Here is a 17,591-nt window from a genome sequence, read left to right on the forward strand (position 1 = left end):
ATTAATTATATATATATATATATCTATACTTATATACTATATTATTAAGTGTAAGACCCTTAGAGTAACTACCTTAGAAGACACCAAAATATTTAATTCAATAATTACCCTTCTTACTCTACTAAAAACCTTCTCAAGTTTCGCGTTAATTGTTTAATATTATTTGATCAAATTTAAAATAATAATAACGCATGCAACGCGTGTGCATATTTTACTAATTTGTATTGTATAATGTTACAGTATTATATAAAAGAAATCTCTGACACCTCATTATGATAATGTGATGTGATATACATAATTATTTAAACATGATTAACAATATATACATCATATTATTACAATAAAATTTACATATACATACATTTAACATTTAATTTTTTAAGATTTTGTAATGGTCATAAATGGTCATAAACGACTAGTTTTTACCCTATAAATATTATTTTACAAACACATTCAATCACTCCAAACTTACTCTTTCTCCCTAAAAATTTTCTTCATCAAAATTTTCAAAGAAGAAGAAGATGGTTCTTTCAAGGTTATTTTGTATAATTATTTTGGTTATTATCTTCACTAGTCTTGTATTTATAAAAGAATATCTTCTCGCGTTTTTTCTTTATTTTTAAGAATACTTGTACTTATAATTTATCTGTTACTTTGTATTATCATATTAATAGATTTAGAACTTAACTAATAAAATGCATTGTTATTTTTATAGTACCACAATGTCAAATTTGAGCTTTCTCAAATTTGTTGCACTCGACATTACGAGAAACAATTATATGTCATGGACTTCCGATGTAAAAATGCATATTGAGTCACTTGGTCTAAATAAGACCATTAAAGAAAATGATATCTCATCATCACAAGAAAAAGCAAAAGTTATGATATTTTTGTGTCGACATCTTGATGAAGGATTAAAATGTGAATATCTCATTGAAAAAGATCTCATGGCTTTATGGAAATTATTAAAGGAAAAATTTGAACATATAAGGGAAGTTATACTTCCGATCGCCCGTGATGAATGGAATACGTTAAGATTCCAATATTTTAAGAAAGTTAGTGATTACAACTCGGCGATGCATCGAATAATCTCGCAATTAAAATTTTGTGAACATGAGATTACGGAATCGAAAATGCTTAAAAAAATATTTTCCACTTTTCACGCATCAAATATAACTCTACAACAATAATATAAAAAGCGTGGATTTGCGAGATATTCTGAACTTATCGCATGTCTCTTGTGGTGGAAAAGAAAAACGAGCTCCTAATGAGAAATCATCAGTCCCGACTTACAGGATCAACAACATTTCCAGAAGTAAATGATGTAAGTAAAAATGAATTTAAACCGAAACCAAAATCAAATTCAAAGACAAGGTTTTGGTCGAGGTCAAAATCGAGTCGTGGTTGTAGTCGCGGGCGTGGACGTGGACGTGTAAGTGGTCGTGGTTGCGGCTGTGGTTTTGAAAACAATCGAGATAGTTATTTCTATAACTCGTCTCTAAAGGACGTCACGAACCTTCTTATACAAAATTAACACAAGTGGTTCGTGGGTGTACAAAATTTATTTCAACTCATTCTTTTGAGTCATATATGTATTTTTCTTGGCCACTTTCCTCTCTTTTTTTTCATTTTTTTTCTTTTCTATGGTCATCTCACTCTTTTGATCATTCTTTTTTTTTCCGGACATCTCTTTTTTTTTCTCTAAGGTCATCTCACATTTTTTCGCTATTTTTTCCGGCCTTCTCTCTTTTTATTTTACTTTAATTGGTCTTCCAATATTTGTTTTGGGAAAAAAAAATACAATATGTTATTTTTTTAGAACAAAAGAGTACCTATTTTTGAAACCATCATGTGTCACTTTATTATCGTATTACCATGGCATTCCCAACAAGATATAGCAAACATGCATTGGCACAACATCACAGAATACTTCATCTACGTAAGTTCTAAAAACAAGACCAGGATTTCGGGGGTACCCACTTGCAAGGAACACCCTTTTGAGGAGCACCATTCTAGAACACTTCTTGTGAGAAATATAAGCAGGAATGCTGAAGACTCTGAATTACGAATGATTTTTGAGGTCAGAACCGTTCATTCTTTCAAAGTGCAAGACTTAAAGTACCAGTTCAAGCATTTATTTTGATAGCATTCTTACTGAAGCAAAAATTTATATTGTCAAATGTGGTATTTCTAGCAATATGGAGACATCCGCTCTCTGTATACAGCATGCAAGGATCGGGGATTTGTCATGAGGTTTTGTCATGGTCTCATATTTTGATATAAGAGCAGCTCTCAATGCATTTGAAGCTCTGCAGGATAAATCATTGCAGCGTAGGAAACTTGATATACATTTCTCATATCCAAAGGTGATATATTGCTATGTTTCACCACCTAACACTTGTTTCAGGTTTTTCCGCTTTTTGAGTTTTTCTGTTATTCATCTTACCTACAAATTTTATTGTCTGGACTATTGTTTTGCTTTATATTTTTGTCAGGATAATCCATCATAACAAGATATAAATCTAGGTGCTCTTTTGGTTTCTACCTTTGAACCTTCTATTTCATATGACGAACTCCGTGAAATTTTTGGGATCCATGATGAAATCAAAGATGTGAGTAGTTGGAAAATTTCATGTTCGCAATCTTGTTTTGATGTTAATAAAACTTGTTATTTTGTTTCTAATAATTTACCGAGTGTGCAGATGTTGTAACTGATCGAACTGATCAGTTACCGAGCCTAAACTGAAGCTATCAAAGGCGTAAACTGAAAAGTGACAACTGATTAATCGAACTGAACCACTACAACTGAAGTATCAAGAGCAGTTCAATTGATTTTCCAGTTGATAGGTGGTTCAGAAGAAGACCTTCTAAAGCCCGGACAGCTGATGAAGTGATCAACTGATGAAGAGTCCAACTGACCAGTTCAACTGAATCAGTGAAATCAGTTCAGCTGACAAGTCAACTGATTTCACCTCACCAATTCAAGACAAGTTCAGAACATCAGTTAGGAACGAACCAGTTTGCAGATACGACAAGGTTAATCCAGCTGTGCACAAAGGTACAAAAGCTATTGTACGATCATAGTACAATAAGAGACGTTGCAGCAGCACTTAAAGCCAAATGTTCCAGATATCTATTTGGGGGAACAAATTCAAACTGCAACGGATTCATTCAATGAGTCTCACTGTACGTTCAGCCAAGCGCCTATAAATAGAAGCCGAAGTTCAGTGAAGACGATGATGAGAGTTGATGGAAAATACAGAGTGGGCACGCTTGTTGCATATCAGCTTTGAAGAAGCAATCAGCCCAGTTTCTGACGGAACACTTCAACGTGTTATCAGCTTATATTAGAAGCATATTTCCCTCAGTGTGTGAGAACACTTTTGGGTAGTTCACAGAGATCAGTTCTCACACACACACACCACCACTCAAATTCCGCCTTGCACAATGACGTAAAACATGTGTATGTAGTCTTTCTCACATAGACATTAAAGAAGTATTGACTGGAAGGTGCTGTCTTCAGTCTAGTCTAGGAGTTCAGTTAGGCAGTGGGTAAGTCCTAAGCTGGGTGGGTTATTACAGTTGATGTAATCAATCAAAGTCTTCTAGTGAATCCTACCCGAGGTGGTAGAAGGGGTGACGTAGGAGCAGTTGAAGTCTCCGAACATCCATAAACATATCTTGTGTTTTTTCTGTTTAACTGCTTGTCTTTGTTCTTAACTGATTTGATTAGTTCAGTTCTGTCCATAACTGAACCGATATAAGCCAGAACTGATCCCTAGTTATTTCCAGTCATTCAGTTACACAAGATATAAATATATCAGTGTTTCTTAACGAAGAATTATTTCGAGTGTTTTCCGTCTGGTTTAATACCAAAGTTGATCTAATTCATCGATGTATACATTCTTAGAACACGAGCTATTGCAGCTCATCAACGTTTTTAGAGGATTATCTCGATCCAAGAATTGGTATCAGTTATTGTAATTTCTCCTGGTGGTCACAAGTTGATCCCACCAAATAAAGCTGTAATCTAGAAATTCAACCACCGTCAACCTAACTTTTAAATTCGGAGTAGTAGTTACAATCGAATACAAATTATACCCTCTTTTCACATTCTAAATATGCATATGAGTCTGATTTACCATGGAACGACGGGATCTTCATCTTAATGCTACTCATATTACCATCTTCTCTACCCTCATCGTTGCACCTTCCCTGTATGGTCTCTCTTTTACCTCTACTGAATCCTCTATCACATATGTTCCTTCTCCAATTCTCATTTTGGCTCTATCGTCGCCTCCCAAATAATACTCTTCCTTGTCTTCGTCTCTACCCGAATTTTAAGATTTATACTTACTCTCACTAGTACTAACCTCAAGTCTACTCATCCTCTCGTGTAATAGCTCCAATTTGCAACGCCACCATTTGAACTTTGGAAGTCCTTGGTTCAAGTCATCCCCTACTTCCTTCTCAATTTTCCTTTCTGTCGTACAGTTGTACGTGCAATAAAGTTAGTAAAAAAATCTAATAACAATAATATGTATCTCACCCAAATACTCACAGCAACTCAAAAAAAAATCATTCGTTCTTTTTTTTCTTTTTGTCTTTACTACAAATACCTCACATGTCATTCCAAGGAAGAACACTGCGCTCAAGTATTTCACTCAGGTATCTTAATTCTTCGAGGGGAACACTTAAGATTTTGTGGCAGTGTGTCAAACTTTCAAGTTCAATTTTGTAGACACTTGCGATTAACTCACTTGGACTGCACAAAACCAATGACTTTGAAGATTTCTCCCACAAACTTAAATACACTCGACACACAATGAGAGACAACTTTCAATGCTAAAATAGTAGCACTAAAAATTTGAAACACAATATCTCTCTTGTTTTTCGCAAATCTTTCTATTTTTTTCCGACGCTCTTTTTTTAATAATTCGATCTTTTTTAATCTAGTTCCTTTTTTTTACAAAACTTTAATATGATGAATTTTTATCCCACATGAATTTTTACTATACTTATAAGGTTAATTAGGAAGATATATCAAATTATTTTTCTTAGTTTACCCAAATTAATCAAGAAATGAAATATAATTTGATAATGTTATCATCAAGTTATGAACCTATTTGAATTAAAAATTTAGCACACATGCAGCTTTTATGTAATTGATTCATATATTATAGCATGCTTTACATTGGTGAACATGAATTTTGATTAATACTCTCAAATTTAATAAGCATGTATGTTTTACTTCATGTAGTTATACAACCTGTAAATTATTATTATTTCAAATTTAATATTCTTGAATTGAAGGGTGATAACTACAAGGTTTGGAGGGAGATAATTCTTCTTCATTTGGGTCGATGAATATTGATTATACCATACAAAAAGACGAATTATCTGCCATTACTGAAATCAACATTCTTGATGAGAACGATCTTTATGAAAAATGGGAGTGAAATAATCGCCTCAGTCTGATGTTCATAAAGAAAAATATCTTTGTTGGTGGTATTTGTGGTTCTGTTGAGCATCATAACAATGTTAGAGCTCTATTGAAGGCCACTTATGATCCGTTTGAATCCTCAAATAATGCATCGTCTAGCACCCTAATTATGAAGTTTTCATCCATGAAGCTTACCAGTATTCGAGGTGTGCGTGAGCACATTATGCAAATGAGGGTTATTGCATTCCCTTTTAAGTAATCTCAAGATTGAAATGTATGAGTTTTTCTTGTGCACTAAATTTTGACTACGCACTCACATCAGTATCTGAATTTTAAAATATGTTACAACACACATAAATAAAAATGGTCTATAATGAACTTATCACCATGTATGTACAAGAGGAAAGTAGAATGACAATAGAAGGAGAGAATGTGCATGTGTAAACTCAAGAAAAAACTAAGAGTCGAGCCAAACATAAGAGAAAATAAAAAATGCCCATTCAATCTGCATCAAGAAAGTGTCTAAATGTTTTTCTATAAAAAGAAATGACACATGAAACATGATTGTCGAATATTTTTTGGAATCAAGAAATGAAAATTTTCTTGCAAATGACTTGATTAGTGAGAAAAATAGATCTTGGAATATTATCATGAAAAAAGATCCTTCAGACATTTTATATATATCAAATGATATATTGACTATTGTACATAATATTCCTACAATTCAAACAAATGTTGTACAAATTAATGTTAAGATTCCACTAGAAGTTGAACATTATCATGTAGATCTTAATGGTAAACAGATACTTGAAACTATGCAACATCAAGCTAAGCAATACAATCCTAACTTACAAGAATGTTGATTCAACATTAAGAAGATCCACTATAATAAATAGATCATCAATTCTTAGTGATTATGTTGTATATATGCAAGATTCTGACTATAATATTGGAGCTGAAAATGATTATGAAACGTTTTCAGTAACCATACATTATACTTATGGTATAATAATATGAAAGAATAGATTAATTATATGACATATAATAGATTTTGGGATCTTGTTGAGTTGCCTAATGGTGTAAAATTCATTGGATGTAAGTGAATTTTTAAGATAAAGAAAGATTCATTAGGCAACATTGAGAGATACAAGGCACGACTTGTTGCTAAAAGCTTCACTCATAAGGATAGAATTGATTAAACACAAACATTTTCTCATGTATCTAAAAAAAGATTATATTCATGTTATTATGACATTATTCGCTCATTTTGATTTAGAATTACATCAAATATGTGTGAAAATGACATTCTTAAATGGTGATTTAGATGAGATTGTTTATATGAAACAACCAAAATGATTATTCTCTGAGGATAGTAAGCATTTTGTTTGCAAGATAAATAAATCCATAACGGACTGAAACAAGCCTCCCATCAGCTGTATTTAAAGTTCCATGATGTCATCTCTTCTTTTTGCTTTGTAGAAAACATCATTGATTAACATATATATCAGAAGATTAATGAGAGCAAAATTTGTTTTCTTGTGTTATATATGGATGATATTCTACTTGCAACTAATGACATAGGATTGCTACATAAGGTGAAACGTTTTTTTTAATAAAAACTTTGATATGAAGGATATGAGTGAGGCATCTTATGTAATTGGCATTAAGATCCAAAGGGATATAGCCAAGGGCATCTTAGGATTGTCTCAAGAAGCTTATATGCACAAAGTTTTGGATAGGTTTAACATGAAAAATTGTTCACTGAATTTAGCATCTATAGTAGGGTGATGTATTCAAACCAGTTCCCAAAAAATGATTTTTAGCGGGAACAAATGAACAACATCTCATATGATTCAACAGATGGAGGCTTAATGTATGCTCAAATTTGTACAAGACCTGACATATAGTTTATTGTGGGAATGTTAGGTAGATATCAGAGTAACCTAGGCATTGGTAACTGGAGAGCTGCAAAAAAATGATGAGATATTTTCAAGGGACTAAAGATTACATACTTATATACAAATGAACAGATAACTCAGAGGTAATTGGGTACTCATATTAAGAATTTTATGGCTGCATTGAATCACGTAAATCGACATCTGGTTACGTATTTATGCTTGCTGGTGGGTTTGTATCTTGGAGGAGTGGAAAACAAACATTGGTTGCTATTTCCTCTTTAGAGGCCGAGTTTGTCTTTTGTTTTGAGGTTACTTCATATGGTGTATGGTTGAAGAGTTTTATTTCGGGCTTAAAATTGTAGATTCAATTTCTAGGCCACTAAAAATGTTAGGTGACAATTCAACTTATGTATTTAGACTAAAAACAATAAAAGAGATAGTTGAAATAAACATATCGACATTAAGAATTTTAGACATAAGAGAACGTGTTAAAGAAAAAAGTGGTCAATGAACGCATTAACACTGAATTGATGATAGATGATCATTTAATTAAAGTGATGCATCATAAGGGTTTTAAGGATCTTGTAGTTCAAATAAGACTTGGTTCCATAATTTGATATTAATGAAATTCTTTATCATCTTTGATTTTCTCATATATAGAGTATACATTTAGCATTTTTTTTTTTTTTTTGAGAAAATTCACTTAAGACGGGTGTTAAGAGGCAAAAACACTATAATATTTGTAAGTAATACTCACGTAAAAAAGACATATCACCATGATTCATGTCATTGTTTCTTAAATAAAGTTTGATATTCTTTGAATGTCATTTGGATTTGATATATTGACCAAGTGAGAGAATGAACGGTTCCGAGATTTCATCCGTTCCGTATGTGGCCAATTCACCACATCTATTGTTCAATAAATTTTACAATTATTTAATTGTATGTTAAACTTAATTATGCCACTTAACCCATTAGATTCCTCTAACGTAACACTCTAGATGAAATGGTGTCATAACTCTATAAAATGAGAGATATTCTTGGGCCATATTCCAACAATTTCATCACAGATTTCTTAACAAAAGATGGACAACTCTAATGTGGATGTCATCATGAACATGCAGATATATTTGAAAGAACACCTTGAAATGCTTCAAACTAAGTTTAATAGGCTTGTCTTACATACAGATGTTGCGGCTGGCTGCAACAATTTGACAAGAGCATTGTCTCTTATTGAATAATAGGTTCTTTATAGATTTATACTCAGCTATGAGTCGTATTGCAAAAACCGATCCTCCAAGCTACTGAGAAGCCATTGGTTACCCAGATGGAGATTTTTGTGTACATGGCTCGATATTTGAAGCAGTAGATTCAAGTACCTCTAGCACAAGTGTTAAGTCTGGATCATCCTTAGATGAATCGTCAAAGCAAAAATTGAAGCTCTAGATCTTTATCTCAATTCCTTCAAGTCAACCTTTCACCTCGGGGATCGAAAAGGCAGAGATCGATCTTAGACCTCAAACTAGCAAGATAAAATCTATGGTTAGTACTAACGAACTTATAGTTTCTCCATTTCAAGTATACCAACATAATTGGAAGAAATTGAAAAAAATAATATGTATCAAAACAACCATAATCCTAGTTGATATAGCAAGAAAGTATACTAGGATATGGATGAAACCAAATTACTATCCCAATGAGGTAAAGACATAGTATGAATTTGGGACTCTTGCCTCAGTTTATATTACATCAGCCAGCTTCCCAAAGATATCAGAACTACCAAAATGGATTCAGGATGTTGTTCATGAAATTGGGCAAACAATGATTATTTGTACATATGAGATATTATGGAGCTCTACTTTTTAGTGCAGCTTTAGAACCAGCCGGGAAAGGCTCACACGAAAATTTTAATTTTTCAAACTTAGGATACCAAACATTAACATGCACAAGTTCATCAAGGAGCCTCGAGAGAATGAAACACATCTTGTTTCATCATTTACTAAAGACGAAATCTCAACTTGAAGAGCATGTGGATTATGTGTATGCTCATAGAGATGGGAAAAGTCAAGTTTCCATTTAAGTTTTACCAAAATTATGTAAACGGATATTTTCTGTTAAATATAATAATAGAAAAAACTAAAAGTTTTGCATAAGATATTTGAAAAGGAAAGAAATCTTCTATTGAACAGCAAGCTACCGGGGAGTAAAAAAACTTGCTGGAAATTCTGCAACATGGCTCATGTAACAAATTGGTCAGAAAATCTATACAAAATGTCCGAACCAGAAAGATTCAGAATTCAGAAAGGATTTTCAGCTCAGATATGACCGAAAAAATAGTGCGGAGACAATTATTCTAAGTGGTGAGGAACCACACAAGTCACGATTTTCTCAGGGATTATACAAAAGTAAAAGATTCACCTACAAAGGTAAAAAAAACATATGATCCAACCACTTCATTAATTGAGGATGGACCACTCAACTATCACAACATGAGAGACCACTAAATAGTGGTACACCAACTAAAAGATGATATCGCCACAACTGGGAAAGCAATTTACTAGTCTGAAGTTCGGATTTCAAATTCACAAAGACTTCTATATATATCAGGATAAAAAGAAGATGGAGAAATCATTCAACTTTTTCATTTTTGTTTCAAAATAAACTTTGTAATATCTTCAATTTATGTGTTGTAATTCAAGCTACGATAAATAGCTACAGGAAGTTACTATGTAATAATATGTTGTATGTTTGAATAAAAGAACTAAGTCTTACAGTATATCTCATGTATTATTTTCAAAATTAAATTTCTTTACGATACACTTGAGATAGAAAACGATACAAAATTATGTTAAGTGTTGTGAAAGATATACATGTCAAGATCTTTCTGATGCGACTACGTGATTAGCTGATGATGTGTAAAATATAAATGAAAATAAGATTTGTGAATTTATTTGAAATTTGTCCAAATTTTAATATATAAAATATGATATATGTAGTTAAATTGTAGGTGCAGGCCGAGCAGAGGATGGAGATTGGAGTAATGATGCAGCTGGATTCGTCAGTTTGATCAACTGTACGTAAGTTCAGTGAATGTGAAAAGTGGATATGATTCCCCAATTAACTGGTCATCAAAGTCAAGGCATGTTCGTTTCAATTATTGCCACTGCAGGAGCTGGAATGTTTGACAATATGATCACCTCCCTTAATTCTCCGATCCAATCATTTACTTTATATATACTGTCCAAAATTATATTTGTTTATCTAGCACACAATTATATTATTATTAGACGATAATTGATTGATTGAACACATATCGGAGAAAAGCCAAAATGTTCATTTTTATATAATTAATTGCACGTGGATGAAGAGGCCTTTTTAAATTTATTTATGGTGATTGATATTAATTATAAGATTACGTAATCAACCATATGCAGCGATATCAAGTATTTCGAGCTAGTAATTAGCAGCAGGATAAAATAGCATGCCAGAAACTGATTACCTGACAACATGCAACGGAACATTTTTCAATCGCAAAAAAGTCACCTTAAAAAGATGAAAACATAAAATTAAAATGAGAAAAAACAGATGAGAAATAGAGGTAGGAAAATTGGTTTAGAATTTGTATTGTATTTTTATTATTATAAACAATAATAATTAAACATAAAAAATTTATTGAAAATATAGAGGGGTTGGTGGTTAAATAATCTAGATGGTGACCACGCATAAAACATACGGATGTGGCTTAAAAGAAATAATCTCGAATGTTATTTTTGTCCAATTAATAATATGGTTATCTAATAATTTATGGCCCGCTTCAAACGGATTGACTTGCTTGCTTATTATATATGTTACATTACGAAAATAATTGCTCAATTACCATATCATCAATCTTCCAAACTTTCAACTAAAACTGCGAATTAGCTCTCCTCCTTGATTTCTCTTTTTTTTTTCTCAATTTAGTTTGCGGTTTCTAGATAGCTAATTCTAATTGTAAATCAATCAGCAAGTGTGTGTGTCTATATATATATATATTATATATATATATATATATAAAAACTATTGAAAAGCCACGCACCTGCTTCTGAAACTATATATATATATATATAATCTATTGAAAAGCCACGCACCTGCTTCTGAAACGAAAAATCTCTTCATTTTGCTTTTAATTTTCACACCAGACCTGGTTAGCGCTTCTGCTTTTCATCATTTATAAAATTCCATGTCTCGATCCCCATCGCAACTCTCTCTCTGTCTCCCAATCAACCACGCTTGAGCACAAGGAGGATCGGAGTTGAATTAATTAGATATCTGTACATGGAAAGAGACCACTTCCTATACACGGAAGCACCGGCTGAAAAAACTGCAGCTACCACTACTCCTCAAACTAACCAAGATCATCAAGGTATACATATACATATATATGGCTCGTTAGCTTCTAACTACTTAATCGGGGGAGTGTACGTTTTGGCCTTTTCAAGATATATATATATATATATATATATATATATATTACATCTGTGGGAAATATTTAATTACGTGCTAACCCAGGAAATTAAATGATTTCTCGCTCCTTTCATTTTCAATACCTAGCTTCTTGATCATAGTTTATACATATACTTTGTATCGTAGATCGATCGATCGATCGATAGACTGGAAAATTAAATGATATATAGATATATACACATGTGTATTTGTGTGTGTGTGTGTGTGTGTATATACATGTAGTGTGAACTGAAGAAAGAAATTAAAGCCAAGTTCATTGTATGCGGATAGAGTTTCTTTCCGTAAAGTACCATCTCACTCACGACTCTTTAATTTCTAGATCCAAGTTTTGGACAATATAAGACACGCATGACTAACTACATAATATCAAGTCCTTGTAATATAATACAACTAACGGATCACATCTGACTTGATCATATTGACTATGATAATGGAATGTGTGTGTGTGTGTAGCTGCCTAACTAGTTGCGTGGCTAATTGATTTCATTTGCCATGTTTAATGTACATATGCATATATATAGATTATTTCCTTTGATGTGATCATAATATATCGTTCACAAGAGATTGATTTGTTGAAATTGTGCCAGTTGCCACGTCAAGGCATGCATCCATATATATGCGGCCGAGTCTCTCACAAATAGCTTGATACATTTTGAATTTCTTTTTGATCGATCATTCGAAGTCCTAAAATATTTTATATATGTTATGTCAATGAAAGGAAATTTGAAGAAACACTACAGAGGAGTTAGGCAAAGGCCATGGGGCAAATGGGCTGCAGAAATACGGGATCCACAAAAGGCAGCCCGTGTATGGTTAGGCACATTTGACACAGCCGAAGATGCTGCTCTTGCATACGATGATGCTGCCCTCAAGTTCAAAGGAACCAAAGCCAAACTCAATTTCCCCGAGCGTGTTCAGCTCAAAGCACCTGCTCCTCCTCCTGCTCAACAGTACTATCCAAACTCCACTACTGCTACTCAGTCGTCATCAAGTCATCATGATTCAACTAATATTCAATCTGAACCTAGTTATTCTGATCCGTTGTCGCACAACACTTTTCCAGGGCTTCAACAATATGCACAATTGTTATCCAGCAATGATGCCCAGTTCCCTTACTTTGCTTCAGATCTTTACAATAAGAGTGATCAAGTTGGGTCGTCGTCATTTTATGATTACTATTCCACTTCACAGCACCCAACGTCGAGCAGTTCGGTAACGCCACTACAACAGCAGTATGATGATCAAGATTTTGCTTATAACATTTATTCCGGTCAGTTTGGGGGCCATAATTATGGCAAGGATGATTTCGACTCTAGTGGCCCCAACACATGATATATCGATCACGATATATATATATATATATATATGCACATATTTTTATATGAATGGATATGCATGTTGTGAATTCGTTTGGAAGGTCAACTTGTATGTTGGTTGATCAAAACTTTAAAGCGATCCTGTGGCCTAGCTTTGTATCTTATACGACGTACCCCGCATCAGTGAATTTTATGTTAAGTGAATGAAAGTAGAAGCTCCTTGTCTTTGACATTTTTCTCTCCGCTAGATTATAAACGCATGTATATAATTGACATTTTCTCTCCACTAGATTATAAATGCATGAGTGTATATATTTCCAAAAAAAAAAAAATACTGTTGTACAACGTATGCAACCATGATTTTCAAGAGTGGTTTTGATATTGGAAGCGAAAAACACCCAAAAAAAAAAATACATTTTTGTATTTGATATAAACACAAACTTTGCTACTTCTAAAATGCATGCAAGTGTTACGTAAAAAAAATGCATGCAAGTAGTGACAGACGTAGCCAAAGCAGGATCATACGAGAAGATTGGCCAAATTGTGGAAGAGATGAGAGCGAGCGCGGTACATGTGCTTTAGTTATTGTTACGGCGAACGGGCCTACAAATGATATATAATGAAACATTACTATTGTCGAAGCATGTGAGATCCTATAACAAAGATTTGCATCCATCCAAAGGACACTCCAACTTTCGGGAATCATTTAATTCAAACATAGAAAACGAACCATTGGCTTGGCCCCTCCACGCAAGAATTAGACATGGACAAAAATTATACTATAAATTTTACCATTGTATAAATTCACGCGTGTATAGAAAAGAAAAGGAGAGGGATATTGGTGGGGCTTGGAGAATATATCATTGAGATGTGAAATAAAGCATGTCAGAAATAAAATTAAAATTATAACGCACATAATAATAATAATAATAATAATTGTGAAAGCTAATCAATATATAGTTTGTATTCAATTTTAGGTAGTAATCTTCAATTTGCAGATAAATCATAGAGTTTGGGTATTGAGTTTGTTAGAATAGATGTTCAGCGAGCCAACTTGTGACTTGAGCTTTATTGACTCTAATTTAAAACGATATTATTTTAATAATTTTTACGTTTTTATCCATTATGACATTTGACTTCATATGTATACTTATGGAAGCTGCATAGATAAAGTCATTAAATATATAATAAGTATCATGAGGTCTGTCTCTCAATATAATATCATTAAACTCATTAAAAAGTGTATCATATATTCTAAACAGGTTCCTAGTCGAATCAGCCTCCTAAAATAAGGATAAAGATCGCTTGAGGTCAAGACTAGCATCTGTGATGAAAACGTCATGTTTGATTGATAAAGGCATGAAGATGTCTATTCATACAAATGGATGATCATATGATGATGCACTGAACAACCCTCCCTCAGATTGTCCAAGTGGCTATCATTTGTCGAGAGGAATAGTCTGCGATTATGGTTGTACAACATTAGTCCTTTGACCTAGGAGCCGAGACAATGTAGAGACTCTATGTACTAGAATGCACTTTGATCAGTTTACCGACTCTATTGAGGGTCTCAGGTAGTGAGGTTGGATGTAGTTTTGGAACACATAGGATCAAATACATTGTAGTCAGGGATTCACCGTTTGCCTACGGGTGAAGATATTATATTGGATCTAATGAGTTAATAGTACAAGGAGTATCTTGCCAGAGCAAGAAATATGTTTTAGGGAAATATGTTTTCCTAGTTGCACATACGATGTCACTATTATTATTCAAAGATATATCACATCGTTAACGAATTCATATGCAACTTTCGATATGCCAATGATTGTAGATTCGATCAGGATATATGAGTTGAAGGGACCATACTGTATGATAACAATAACTTAAATTTTTGCAGGCACTATCAGCGATACCTAGGGGATCATTGGACGATGCTACTAGACGCTCTTATCATTATCCGATTAATGCAATCAAAATTGAGTTCTGATATTCTTGATCAAAGTGTTGATGAAAAGAATGTGACTAATTAGGGTAAGCCCGAATAAGAATAAACATTATTATGAATCACATGGAGATGAAAATACACAACTAGTTGTATCCTTGAATCATTGAGGATCACACAAGTATTAGATTTTGTGTTCCCGTTGAGCTATTAAAAGTTCAAGGAGTTGAATTTTGCGACTATAGTTTGATGGTGATCAAGCTGATTTCTTATAAAGGAGTTTATAAGTTAATTTCATAAGATGGAAGAAATGCAAGTTACCTTAATTGTTAATTGAAGAAGGAGAGTGAAACTATCTGTTTTGGGTGAAGAAGTTCACAAAACTAGTAGCAATCAAATATGGACAGTTAAAATTTTGATCTTCGAAATTTTCAATTTTCATTATGTGAACAAGATTTGTATTCTTGGTACATCGATGATGTTGGATCATCGATCGTTGTTATAATGAGTTCACAATTATTTATTTAATAAATTTATAATTTACTAATTAAATAGTAGTACTAGTAGTACTGACTACTAATATATACATAATTCTCATAAAATATTATGGAGAGGTCTAGAATTAATTAACTGATAAGATAATTAAAGAAAATTAAATAATAGTTATTAATGTTAAATAATATGTCTACGTATATATTAAATGTGCATGTGTAGATATATTAATATTTTTATATATTTCATATGGATATATAAAGGTGTATATATAAAATATATATACATATAGAAATGTAATGCATTATCAAAAGCTGATTAATACATGATATAATATTAATATGAGAATTTTAGTTAATAAAAATTAAGAGTCCTGAGACAACTTCCTCTTCCGCTGCCCGTTGTTGCCGCACAGGCTCCGAATTTCTGAAATTTGCGTGTCCTAGTCTCAATGCAAAATTGTTTACGATTTCTAGTGCAATCCAAACATAAAAAATAGTCTTCGATTGTGGACTTGATTTGAGGATCAAAAGCAGGAGATCAGTTCGAATGGAGATACAAGAAGGACTATCTCTGCTAATCTCGTACTGGTTTGGTGTCCAGCGTAATATACGCATAGGTAATAAACGATTCTAAGCTTCCTATGGATGTTTAAATACATACGACGCCCAAGAAAAGTTTCGAGCGTCAAAATAAAAGTTTAAACTTACTATTTGCCTTTGGTGCGAGAAAACGGTGTCCCAACAAGATTCAAAACTGAAAAACAACGTTATGCAAAATGGGACCATAACCAGTGTTCTATAATTGCATAATATTGATTATTTCTAATTTTACCCTTCGACAAATCAGAAAAGTGCATATGTGATATTCACACAATAATGGAATGACAATTAAGCCCTTAAACAAAATCTTACATTCTAAATTAAACCACATCAATTTATGATTTATTTAACTGAAGACATTAAAACATTTATAATTACAATTATGACCTCAAAAATTCCAACATCATTTGCTTCATAGATTGCACAAAGCTATGAATATATATATCTCATTGTCCTTGTGGCTTTATAAAATCAAACTAGCTTGCAATTATGTATTTATTAATTAGCTTGAACATTTTTTTTGAAACAAAAATATTAAATATTTATATAATTTCGTAGCATTCGTTTCCAAGATAATCAATTTACGTTACATATAAAGTCATGAATTTAGATTTATATAGTAAGTTCCAGGAGAATGCATGTTATCTCTTCAATGAAATCAATCACAACTATATATTGTTTGCAATCATTATGTGACGAACTGAAACTTAAAATAGTAATATTTATATTGGTGGAAAAATTTAATTTTTTATTAAATAATTTATTATAAACGTAGCTCATAAAATAAATCAACGATCACTACTAATACTAAAATAAAGTTAAATTTAAAATTCCATCATTTTTAAATATCACAACCATAAAAATCTCAAGTAACATCCACAATAATTTGAAAAATCAAACATAATATAAAAATTCTCCACTTACTAGTCACAAAAACCAGTGCAATAAAATTAAAGTAAATAGTTTTAAACGTTCATAATAAAAACTTGTGAACTAAAATGTCCTTGGGTTTGCACTGCCACTGGTTCGAGCCTGCTCACTGATCACCACCACCCGTCTTCCCAACAACATCACCTGCATCAATCAAGTCTAGTGAGTCTAACGACTCAGCATGCATAAATCTTGAATAAAAAATAATGCGTAATAAAAATTCATGTAATTTATGTAGCTAGTACATAGCATAATATAAGAATAAATATATATAACGCGACTTTCTTGCATAAACATTTTTATAAAATCATATTTTCATGCTCATCATATTAATCGTAATCGTAAATCATTTTGCTTTGAGTTATGTTCAATACAAGTGGCCCATAACATGAATAGTTTGATAAAACTAACCACATTATTGGTCCGACAAGGATCACCACAGCCTTTGGACTGGATATCCACTCT

General features: G+C 32.6%; 1 protein-coding gene and 1 long non-coding RNA gene across 2 annotated transcripts; one reads left to right on the forward strand and one right to left on the reverse strand.

Moving 5' to 3' along the window:
* Positions 1-8,509: 8,509 nt before the first annotated feature.
* On the reverse strand, positions 8,510-11,602 carry LOC142542110 (uncharacterized). Its single transcript, XR_012819471.1, has 3 exons — positions 11,469-11,602; positions 10,841-10,884; positions 8,510-8,863 (listed from the first exon to the last, which is right to left on the reverse strand). It is a non-coding gene; the product is annotated as an uncharacterized LOC142542110 (long non-coding RNA).
* On the forward strand, positions 11,226-13,396 carry LOC142542109 (ethylene-responsive transcription factor ERF113-like). Its single transcript, XM_075648549.1, has 2 exons — positions 11,226-11,743; positions 12,563-13,396. Exons 1-2 carry the CDS (start codon positions 11,656-11,658, stop codon positions 13,174-13,176), a joined length of 702 nt encoding a protein of 233 aa, XP_075504664.1. The 5' UTR covers positions 11,226-11,655; the 3' UTR covers positions 13,177-13,396.
* The last annotated feature ends 4,195 nt before the right edge of the window (positions 13,397-17,591 follow it).

The sequence above is a fragment of the Primulina tabacum genome, chromosome 4 (genome assembly GCF_025594145.1).
Source record: "Primulina tabacum isolate GXHZ01 chromosome 4, ASM2559414v2, whole genome shotgun sequence".
NCBI lineage: Eukaryota > Viridiplantae > Streptophyta > Magnoliopsida > Lamiales > Gesneriaceae > Primulina > Primulina tabacum.